The 11,466-nt window shown below is 46.1% G+C and overlaps 2 protein-coding genes across 2 annotated transcripts; one reads left to right on the top strand and one right to left on the bottom strand.

The window, feature by feature from the left end:
• Positions 1-1,011: 1,011 nt before the first annotated feature.
• Positions 1,012-1,635, bottom strand: LOC124669720 (ethylene-responsive transcription factor 3-like). The gene has a single exon (XM_047206283.1). The coding sequence runs from the start codon at positions 1,582-1,584 to the stop codon at positions 1,012-1,014; it is 573 nt and encodes a 190-aa protein (XP_047062239.1). The 5' UTR covers positions 1,585-1,635.
• Positions 1,636-7,383: 5,748 nt separating this feature from the next.
• LOC124677168 (EH domain-containing protein 1-like) lies at positions 7,384-10,926 on the top strand. Its single transcript, XM_047213170.1, has 13 exons — positions 7,384-7,395; positions 7,499-7,556; positions 7,641-7,690; positions 7,799-7,841; positions 7,941-8,002; positions 8,121-8,234; positions 8,712-8,814; positions 8,951-9,000; positions 9,129-9,257; positions 9,350-9,601; positions 10,009-10,088; positions 10,190-10,316; positions 10,423-10,926. The coding sequence occupies exons 1-13, from the start codon at positions 7,390-7,392 to the stop codon at positions 10,750-10,752; spliced, it is 1,404 nt and encodes a 467-aa protein (XP_047069126.1). The 5' UTR covers positions 7,384-7,389; the 3' UTR covers positions 10,753-10,926.
• The last annotated feature ends 540 nt before the right edge of the window (positions 10,927-11,466 follow it).

Below are 11,466 nucleotides of genomic sequence, written 5' to 3'. Positions count from 1 at the left end.
CCATGACTAGCAGCTGCAGGGCAAGATACGGATACATGGGCATTAGTGCTGCAAGGCAACATTGATCAAAAGCAGAGATGAAGCATGAAAATACATTTAATATAATAATGGTAAATACCAGGTACGCTGGTGTGTATGCTCTTCTTTGCAATGTTTAAAACTGAAAACCCCCCGCGTGAAGACTGTATTTTCCCCCAAATTCACCTGGGCAAATAAACTGTCGGTACTAGCACCACTAAGCAAGTAAATTCTCAAACTGGGTGGATTACAGCGTCCATACTAGAAAGAAGATTTGTCGCAGCAAACAAAGGGCGAAAGTTAGGGTTGGTCGCCAGCGAAAACAAACAAATCAGGTCTGGGATATCTCCAATCCACGGTCTGGGTGTTGCTGGCGAAGCCAACCCCGACGCCGGGGAAAAGAGAGGCGCCAAAGGTAATTGTCGAGTTCTTCTCTGAGACGGACTAAGATTCGGAATATTTGTGCAGGGCCTGCAGGCTGATCATACTGGTACTTGGAGTAGTAGTAGTAGACGACGACTCGTAGTAGTATGGAACTATGCCGACGCCGAATACAATTTGGTTCTGATCACATTGAAAAAGCAAACTTCCATTATATATATTAGTTGTTCCTAATAACGTGGTCATAAAAAAAGTTGCATTCTTTTTGTTTTCACACATTGGTTTGTTTAGAGAAGAGATTTCGCATGCTACTCATGACTGAGCAACAGTATACTGTTGGCGGTGCGTAATCTTCCGTCTTAATACTAGTAGTACAAGGGAAGAAGTAGCGTGGAAAAATTGAGCCTTGAATGAAACTGAAAAAATTGGGGACAAATCGTCCCTTCAATCATTCAATTCTCGTCCCGTAAAGAATAGTATTGGTACAACAATCGCTCTGAATTCAAGCCTCTATCTGTCTACCAATCAGACGAAAAAAAATGGAGTAGAAGACCAGACGAAATCCCTAGCTTCTCCGTCCGCCGTGATCCCCCCGGGTGGAGGTGGATCCCCCTACCAGAGCCGGAGGTCCGTGCAGAGCCCCTGCTGCTCCTGGTCCTCCGGCGGCGGGAGGTTGAGGTCGAACCCGAGCGGCGCCGGCGCGCGGGACCTGCCGCCGGACGCCGCCTCGTCGCCGGCGTCGTCCACGACGGAGGCCGAGGACGCGCAGTCGCTGTGGCAGCCGCCGTCGTCGTCCGGGCGCGCGGGTGCCGGCGCCGGAGCGCGGGGCGGGAGGCGGGTGCCTCGGGGCGGCCTGGGCCCGCTGAAGGACTCGACGGTGGAGCTGGCGCTGCACGCGGGGCTGGCTCGGCGGCGGCCGCAGGGAGGAGGGGGCGGGGGCGGGAGGTGGGAGGCGAGGGGGAAGTTGGTGAGCGCGAGCGGGCCGCGGAGGGCGAGCGCGGCGGCGTCGTATGCGCGCGCGGCGGCCTCGGCGGAGTCGTAGGTGCCGAGCCAGAGGCGCGCCCGCTTGGCCGGGTCCCGGATCTCCGCCGCGAACCGGCCCCACGGCCGCTTCCGCACGCCCCTGTACCGCGGCGCCACGCCCGTCGCCGCGGCGGCGTGGACCATCGTGCTGCCGTTCCTCATGGGAACGCCGGGTCGTGCTTCGGGCCCCTGAGCTCCTCTCGCCTGGTCTCGGCTACTGTCAGAGGGGCTGTTCCCAGCTGAAAATCGCGTGGTCTGGCCGTCGGCGCCGTGCGTCTCCTCTGCTCCGAGCTTCAAGCACGCGGGGTTATTGGGCGCTGGGTAGAGAGGGAGCTGCCGCTGTTTGGAGCAGAGAGGCTGTGGCGGGAAGGGGGAGGAGGCGGCGGCGGTGGTGGGATTGAGCTTCGGGTCGGGCAGGTGGAGGGGTAGAAGAAGGGGGAGAGGGCGCGTGAGGGAGGGCGGATAGCTCCGTTTTGGTGGGCGGCCGACTTGCTTCTTCTTCCCACCTTCCCCCACTCGTACGTCTTGCCCTTCACTCTCGCTCGCGCGCGGACCGGTCGTTGCTTTGCGGGAGAGCTCAGTGGTTGCTTTCCTCTGCCGCGTCCCGCTCTGCAGCAGCAATTACACGTTTCGCTTATGCGCCTGCCACTAGAGTATAGTAGTCTATACGCGCGGGCGGGCGACGTGGGAGGGACGCCTGCCTCCGTCCCAAAGATTTGATCGCATTTACCTCAAGCGCGCACAGTGGAGTCTGACGCTGCGCAGGATTCGAATCCGATCCCTTACTCCGTGCTGTTGTTATTTGAAACTGGCAAGGTGGCTCTCACAAACGTCACAGATCATATTTACTACTCCCTCCAACAACTAGTACTAAACACTATCTAATATATACATCCAAATTGCAAAATACATGACATATTCGACATCAAGACATTTTGAAGATAAACTATTGAAAAATTTGTATATGATTATATTATTACTAACAAGTAAACAACATAGTTACCAATCATTTGGACATAAAAGTCTTACGATATTGTTCAAAAAATAAAATCTCATGACAAAATGGGTGCATTGATGCAAAGGGTAATTTTGAGGATGGCTCCCATAATGAAACTGTGGATGAGATGGATAGGTTTATGGGAGAAATACAATTTCCAAACTCTTTCTTCCAACAGAGGACTGAGCAGGAGTGTGAGGATAACCAGGAGTTGGCCTTACCTGAAGATATCCTATCCATCTTTGAGAAGTTCGATATGGGGGACAACAATGGAGATGAAGAGAAGAAACGAGGTTGTAAGAAGACCAAGAACTGGGGGCCAGTTCAACCTATAGTACCGAGTTCTAGAGTGGACAAAATGATTAAAGTTTTGGACAAAGCTATGGAATACAAGAGAAGGATCAATCTGGAGGAGTTTAACAAGAAAATGTAAGGTATAATGCTTTCAAATCCTTTTCATGTTCAGCAAGTGGATGATCTTGATTCTATGGCTAGCAATATAGGTGTAGATATTTCAACTATTAATGATGTAAATGTAGTCCCTCGTAATAATCATAAAAATAGTGTAGATTCCTGTTCAGTTTCCTCGGGTAATGATAGGGAGGGTAATGGTGTGCTTACAGCTAGTGTTGAGCTGTGTGTAAATGATCTAGGTGAAAGGGCTAGACACTCCCTCAAAACTGCTCCTCGTAGTGATATTAACACTCTGAATAGTAGTGTTCATAGGACGGTGAGAGGTTTAAAAAAAGATATTTCTTCTTCCATAGATATTGATACTGATAGTGTAGATTCTTTAGATGATTTATAGGAGGAGTGGATAGAGGTAATTAGAAATCTTGGGGCAAGCACCCTAGGAAGAAGTGTCAGTTTCCTTCTTTAAGGGGGATTACTGCCCCTAGAAGGAAAAAGTGTATTGAGGATACTATCATTACTCTTAGAGTAGATTACATAGGGTTCCAGGAGACCATGCAAGAAAAAAAAGTTATAATTCCTCTTTAAAAAATGTGTTATGGAACAGGAATTTCATTTCAAATTTGGCACAACATGTGGTATCTTAGTAGGTGTTAATGTAGATGTGTTTGACTTAATCTCTTCGGAAGCGAAGATCTTTTATGTTAGTGTAGTAGTCAAAATTAAAAGCTCGCGAGTTCTATTTAGACTAACCACTATTTATGGATCTCCTTATAAGGAGGGGAAAGATGCTTTCATCTCTGAACTTCATGAATTGTTCCTTAATTGGGATGGGCCGACTATGACAGGGGTGATTTTAATCTTGTTAGATGCCAAGAGGATAAGAGTAATGGGGTCATTGAATTTAAATGGGCTGATAAGTTTAATGCTTGGGCTGATATCTGGCCCTGGTTGAAATAAGTTTAGCTGGTAGATCTGGGATAGTAATGAAAGTAATATGATTATGACAAGAATTGATAAAAATTTACGCACCACTAGTTTTGAGGTTTTGTTTCCTCTGTGGAATGTTAGGGCTTTACCTAGACTAGGGAGTGATCATACTCCTATTGTTTGGGATTCAGGGGAAGCCAGGAAAAGTAGTTTTAAATTTGAAAAATGGAGGAGTACATTGTTGATGTTGATGTTCTTCCTCTATTGTAGCTATGAAGTATAATTCTAAATTACTATATGCATTTGACATTATTGATGTTGATGTTTTTCCTCTATTGTTGATCAAACTTTAGAATTTTGATTTTGGATAAACCTAGAATGCAAGATAACTGTGAGTGAAAAGAGTACCATTTAAATTACCACCCCCAAAATCATCAATTTGACAAATATAATATAAATTTTACACTATAAAAATTAGATCATTAAAAAGTATAATATATGAAATTTCCAATAATATATATTTTGTACTCTCTCTGTCCATAAATAGATGCCAAAAATTTGTCTAAATTTGAATGTATCTAGACACAATTTAGTGTATAGATACGTCCAAATTTAAATAAATCTTTAACATCTATTTATGGACGAAGGGAGTAGTAAATATCTTGTGTTACATTGATTAAATTGATGATCTAAAGATAGCGTAAGAGGAATGGAGGTAAGTACAAAAATGGTCATCTTGTGGTCACTTTGTCGTCACATCCTGTGTAATGTTTGGACAGGAAAACGGCGGGGAGCTGGTGCGCGGTCCCATCCCAGACGAATCAGCCGCTACCCTCTCCTCCTGCTCCGGCCATGACTCCGCTCCCTGCAACCTGCGCGCGGTGCCACCCACCTGCAGAGGCCCCAATCGCCATTACACCGTGCAGACGGTGGCACCTACCACACCACGCCGAGCCCACCGGTCAGCAGCAGACGGCTCGGTACTCGAGTCGAGCGAGCTCCCGCCGGCACGCGGCACGCGCTCGCGTGGCCCGAGGTAGAGACAGGGCTCAGCTGGCGCACGGCTTTTCACGCGGCGACTGGACGGGATGAGACGCATCGGAGTGGGCCCCACGGCTCCATACGCCTTTGACCCAGCGACCAGGTCGCCTCGGCCCTCGTGCGCCGCCGTCTCATCGCGCCCACCCGCGCGTGGAGCGTGCCTCGCGTGCCGCAGACTCAAACTTGGTGGGACAACTCGGTCATTGTTTTCGCGGGGGAAATTACTGAGAGTACATATTTGGACATCTGGTAAAAATATTTGTGTAACTTCACTGTGAAATTAATGTAGGCCAAATCGGTTTCTCTAAATACATAGTCGACTGTTAAATAGCTTATTTCTCAGTCAACCTCAGGACCACGAAATGTGTTGCGTTCGTATTAATCATGAGTTGCAACTTAATTTTTTCTAGTCACACAAAGGTTTCAGAGGAACGGATGGAGATGCAATACTTGGTGGATGGAGAAAGTACAACCTCCGGTCATTAAAAATTGACACACTAACATCTGATCGGTACACCGTGCTAGTCTTCCTCTGTGTCGACTAAATTCGCAGTGGAAGGAGTAGCTAGTATGTTAGTGAACTTCACACAACATAGAATATTTTCAACAAATTAAGGACACATAAATAAGTTATTCTGAGTGTGTTTTGGCTCACCCGAGCACGATCGAGCTCCAAATGTCCCCTCCCTCTTAAAATTTACGATCAAAATAGCGATAGCAATATTTACTGCAATGGATAATTGTGGTAATCCATGGTGGTAACCAATGTGGTCAGCGTCGTCGGTAGCGACATGGTGGTATTTTCGTGTGACGTCATGGTAGGCCTTGTGCTCGGCTTCGTGGATGCAATTGTAGTTGTGGTACGTGAGAGGTGGTAATCCATGGTGGTAACCGCCGTGGGCACCGTTATCACTTGTTAGCATGGTAATGTTTCCGCGCGCCATCGTGGTAGGACTTCTGCCCGGCTTTGTGGATAGCAGCGTGGCGGTGGTTATGGTAGGGAAGAGATAAGATCATCATGTGAACAAGAGGTGAGGTTAAAGGCAAGTTCATATGTGACAAGAGCTTTGCGTACTCTCCAGCCAGAAAATCATTCACGAGCTATTCAACATAGAGAATATGGTTCGAATCTTGTTTTGGATAGGTTATGATCCTGGAGACTCAAAATGGGCTTAGGCTACCAAAATCACCCCTTTGTATGTGGGTGAGACGAGATCAAGCTACAAGGAATGTATGAGACATATGAGCCAAAATGATATGTATTTTGTAAATGTTATCATGTCTTTCTGTATGTAGTGGTTGGTACCTTTGGATGTATGTAGTGGTACCTTTGGCTTGGTCTCGTCTCGCCCACATACAAAGAGGTGAGAGTAGTGTATGGGGGGGTGGGGGTAGTTTTTAAAATTTCCTTCATAACAAAATAGTTATATGAGACTGGTGTACTGCTATTATGTTTTTTCAGCTGTACTACTATCAAGTCTTTGTTCTTGAAATGGAATCAGGGTCTTATTTTGGGGCCCTTTTTAATAGTACAAAAAAATACAGCTTTGTGGATTAAATGAACAAAGAACATCATTATTTTTGCAAAAAAAAAAGCATCAGTGTTTTTTTATAATAAGGAAGGGTAGATAAAAGAACATTCAACACACGAAAGTAACATGTGTTTGTGTTAAATAATTATCTGATATCCGAAATCTGAAACCATGTCGGGCCTCGGCCTGCTATGGCTGGGCTGTCATGGCTGAAAACACGGGGCTGGCGTGGCCGGCCCTCTCGGCCGATCCGATCATTCGATCGAGGAGCCCAAGGCCGAGTCAAGACGCCGGGCAACGCCGCCGCATTTCCCGCGGCGCGCGATCACGGCCGTTAACCCGCGCCACCCAGTGCGCGCGCGCGGCATTCCTCGGCTCCAGGTCTCGTCGGCCCTCTCTCCCCATCCCGCCGGAGAGAAACGAGGCCGGGATGGCGTCGTCGGCGGACTCGTCGCCCACGAGATGGGGCCCCAAGGAGCAGCGCAGCCTCTACCTCCGCTGGTTCTACCTCGCCGACGACGGTTCGCTACAGCATCCGTCCTCCACGCCCCCATTGTATTCGATTTCGCGTGTTGCTGAGCGTGATTGTTTCTGGTGTGGCTGCGGGAAGACGGCGACGGGCGGCTGACGGGGAGAGACGCGCTCAAGTTCTTCGCCATGTCCAACCTCTCCAGGGATGACCTCAAGCAGGTGAATTGAATTCCGGCAACCTTGTGATGCACAATTACAGCCGTCGGTCGAATCATCCGCGTTGCTGTATCATGTGATCTGATCTACGATTATCGGTTACTGCACGGACACGGCAGTCGTTAGACATTTTTACGACATCTCTGATATGCACATTCAAGTTCAGATCTTGCTCTGTTTTTTTTCTGACGCCGCGTATACTGAATTTTCATCTTCACGGAGACTCTATACCTCTGTTACATTCTCAGAAAGGAAACAAAAACTGCACCTCTGTTACCAACACTTGTTTGTTGTTTGGTTCTTCAGGTTTGGGCGATTGCTGATTCCAAACGTCAGGGTTATCTTGGATTCTCAGAGTTTATGACCGCTATGCAGGTTCGTCCATGACACTGCTCTGTTTCATTTCTGCTTCTGCACATGTGGATATGTTCTTGCAACTGATCATACGTTAAAAATTTAATTGGGTGGGAATGTGCAGCTGGTTTCTCTGGCACAGGCAGGGCAGGAGATCAGTCAAGACACCCTTTCACATGCAGGTAGAGTTTATACGCATTACCCGTCAATTTTCATGGATGTGCCAGAACAAACCAATTCTAATTAAGTGTTTCTTGCTACTTCAGATTTGGGTAGTTTGCAGCCTCCGACAATGGAAGGTCTGGATAAAAAACTAGTATGTGTACATTAATCTTTAGTTCAATTGCATCAGAAAATACAGCTGCAGCAGCATATAGTACTGCCTTAATTGTTCACCCAACTTATTTTCTATTTGATATCCTAGAAGAAAAAGAGTAATGGAAATAAGAGCGGCTCCGATATTGTTGGTATGAGTTGTTTCATTACTACCTAAGTGCAAGCCGAGCAATTCTTTTCCCATTTCATCCGCAGGCTAATTCAGATTGTTATTCTTGTTGGTCATGCAGCGTACCATCCGGTTGAATCACCTGTGTCAGCTAACTGGTTTAACTCGAAGTCGGGAAAGAAGGTACATCAATGAGTTGTGTGTAGAACTGCAGATGGTTTCAGAATGTATTGTTTCTTGAAGAATTGCATGATTATTTCACTAAGGATTGCATTCTAATAAACATTTTCCATTTTTGCAGATTGCTTTGAAATCAGTTACCTCGATCATCGATGGACTAAAGAAATCATACATTGAGAAGTTGAGGCCATTAGAAAAAACCTATCAGTATAATGACTTCGTTTCACCTTTGTTGGTGAGCCTTATCATATTGTCCTTCGCCCTTGTGCTGAGTTTCTCCCGTGTTACACTTGGTTTAAAACGTTTATTTGCCTTTTCCTCTAGAATACTATAATGATCTGAGAATTTTGTACGTAAATAAGCTCCTATAACTGCGACATAGATAACGTCATTTTGTTAAATAAGCAGAAGATTACCAAACTTTACACCAGAAAATAAATGTCCAAATCTCATTCAACCTGTGTGCATTTGTCAAAGGAGGGTTCCTTTGAGCTAATCATGTGTCTCTGCTTGTTCTATATAAAAATGATGCTTGCATTCTTCATTTCTACAGCTTAATTTTGAAACTTGCATAGCCTAAGATGATAAATATTGCCTGTCTTATATTCCAAATTTACAGGCTTGACTTATAGTTTTTCTTTTGGCGCAACCTGGAGGAGCTCTGTCTTTTCATTAATCACATGTCATGTTTTTTAAGTTATCTCTTTTATAGACTAGCAGTGATTTTGATGCGAAGCCAATGGTCATGCTATTGGGTCAATACTCCACCGGAAAAACCACATTCATAAAGCATTTACTAAAGACAAGTTATCCAGGTAAGCAAAGATGGGTTGTTGTTCCTTCGTTTTCCTTCTTTTAGTAATTAGGATTTGAGAATCAGTTGTACCTTTTCCTTTGCATCTCGTCATTTATTGTCTACCATTTTAATAGTATCTTTGGTGTTCTCTTTAGGTGCCCATATTGGCCCAGAGCCTACAACTGATAGATTTGTTGTTATTACTGTAAGTTCTCTATGAATATGTCAATGTCACTCCCTGCCTAACTTTGGTTAATGCTAGTTTGCATGTTTTTAGTCCTGTATATATATCTTCCACTCCTGTTTTGATAATACACTTTTCTACTTTTGTAGTCTGGTCCAGATGAAAGATGCATTCCTGGGAACACAATTGCTGTGCAGGCTGACATGCCATACAGTGGCCTGTCATCGTTCGGAACGGCATTTTTATCGAAATTTGAGTGTTCTCAGATGCCTCATCCAGTATACCCTCTGTTGCACCGAGTAGTTCTCTCACAAGTATTTTGTATTTTTAGAGAAAAGAACTAACAGTCAGTCTAATTTTCTTTGCCAAGTTACTGGATCATATTAGCTTCGTGGACACTCCTGGAGTTCTATCAGGGGAGAAGCAGAGGACGCAGCGTAGCTACGATTTCACTGGAGTTACATCATGGTTCGCAGCCAAGTGTGACCTTATCCTTCTCCTATTTGACCCCCATAAGCTCGACATCAGCGACGAGTTCAAGCGTGTGATCATGTCACTTCGTGGACACGACGACAAGATACGGATAGTCCTCAACAAGGCAGACCAAGTTGACGCGCAGCAGGTGAATGTGCCTGCCTATTGCATGCCTTCCTCTAGCCTTCGATATTTGAGCATATTCCAGTTTTATTCGTGAAAACACCGGTGTACACATATTTGAAGTTTTCATATCCCAAGTGGCAGCAAATAAAATATATGAGGTTATTGAAAGCAACAGATAACTAAAAGTGAAAGCAAATAAGCAATAATGTACATATTTATACTCCTTGAAGGTTCCATATCTAAGTGCCAGATAACTGAATATCGAATTAAGATATTTCAAAGCAACTGCTATATCAGGTGAGATCAGATTTATACATATTTTATTTATGAAGCTTTCCGCAGGACAAGTGGCAGACGATATGGTATCTATCCACATAGATTGTGAGCAAATTGACAAGTTCGGTTTTGTTTTGTTGAATATATTTGCAGCTGATGAGAGTCTACGGCGCACTGCTATGGTCGCTGGGCAAAGTCCTGAACACGCCAGAGGTCATGCGTGTGTACATAGGGTACAGCGTCAACCCACTGATCGATCTAAGATAATAGTACTCCGTATTTAAACAATGCAGCACCGTCAATGATGATTACACTAAACTATCTTCTTGTGCAGATCGTTCAACGACAAGCCGATCCGGGAGACGGCGGCCGGGCCGCTGGGCACGGAGCTGTTTGAGCGAGAACAGGAGGACCTGATGTCCGACCTGAACGACATCCCCAAGAAGGCCTGCGACCGCCGGGTAAGCAGGCTGATCAGTATGAACCGAGATTAAAGGTTCGCTAACGTTCAGAAGTCAACTGACCGAGTTAAACCCGAGAAATGTTGGCAACGATTTTTGTTGGCAGATCAACGAGTTTGTGAAGCGTGCTCGGTCGGCGAAGGTGCACGCCCACATCATCAGCCATCTGAAGAAGGAGATGCCGGCGCTGATGGGGAAAGCCAAGGCGCAGCAGAAGCTGCTGGAGACCCTCGACGAGCAGTTCACCAAGGTTCAGAAGGAGATGCACCTCCCCGCCGGCGACTTCCCAAGCGTGGATGAGTACCGGGAGATGCTGAGCGCCTACAACTTCGACCGGTTCGAGCGGCTGCGGCCCAAGATGGTGCAAGGCGTGGACGACATGCTCGCCTACGACATCCCCGACCTCCTCAAGCAGTTCAGGAACCCCTACCAGTGAGCCAGCGACAGATGATGAGTTGATGACTGGGAGACCAAGGTAGATTTGTGATTTGTGGATCCGTAACAAGAGAGGAGCTGCATACCGGAACGTTCGGGACACCGGAATTCCTGGAGAGAATAGCCACAATGCCACTAGTGGAAATCTAGAGTTCCAAAATACCATTGGGAAAACCAAAATGGTCAAAGTAGCACTGCCGTTAAGGTTCCTGTTGCCAAAATACCGTTGCCGTCAGATGTCAAAGGGATTCACGTTAGTCAACCTGGATAACCATCTTCTACTATTAAACGAGAGTTGGTCGTTTGACACTCAACGCATTTTGGTGGTCATCATTAAAACAATCCGGATCCTCTAATCTATTCTTCCTATCTCCGCTCAAGATCTGACTATTGATTGATTTTTGTGTGAGTCACTACTTGCCAAAATTTCCATCCTTAACGTAATAAAGCATTGCCAATCTTTGAACTCTAGGTGGCACTAATAAGTAGGGCCATCAACTCACAGCTTACTTGCCAAAAATATTAGGAAAATGATCTGATTCCCCCGGGGGATCAGACTCGTCCCGTCCTCCGCCTTGACAGCCTGCCGCGTGTGGTGAAAAGAGTGCTCCCCGTGGTGGATCCCATGCTCCTCATCCCCATCGTTATCCTCTAGCACGACCTCCACACGAAACTTCTTGCCAGGAGATAGGGGAAGTCCACGGATGATTTCCAC

This window comes from Lolium rigidum, chromosome 7 (assembly GCF_022539505.1).
Source record: "Lolium rigidum isolate FL_2022 chromosome 7, APGP_CSIRO_Lrig_0.1, whole genome shotgun sequence".
NCBI lineage: Eukaryota > Viridiplantae > Streptophyta > Magnoliopsida > Poales > Poaceae > Lolium > Lolium rigidum.
The sequence above is the reverse complement of the archived record's forward strand: the minus strand, read 5'-3'. Positions and strand labels throughout refer to the sequence as shown.

Bases quoted from the DNA above. Each gene is read 5' to 3' on its own strand.
- LOC124669720 (XM_047206283.1), bottom strand. From the start codon at position 1,584: ATGAGGAACGGCAGCACGATGGTCCACGCCGCCGCGGCGACGGGCGTG.
- LOC124677168 (XM_047213170.1), top strand. The intron at 9,602-10,008 runs GTGAATGTGCCT...ATATATTTGCAG, and splicing joins ACCAAGTTGACGCGCAGCAG to CTGATGAGAGTCTACGGCGC. The intron at 10,317-10,422 runs GTAAGCAGGCTG...TTTTGTTGGCAG, and splicing joins AGAAGGCCTGCGACCGCCGG to ATCAACGAGTTTGTGAAGCG.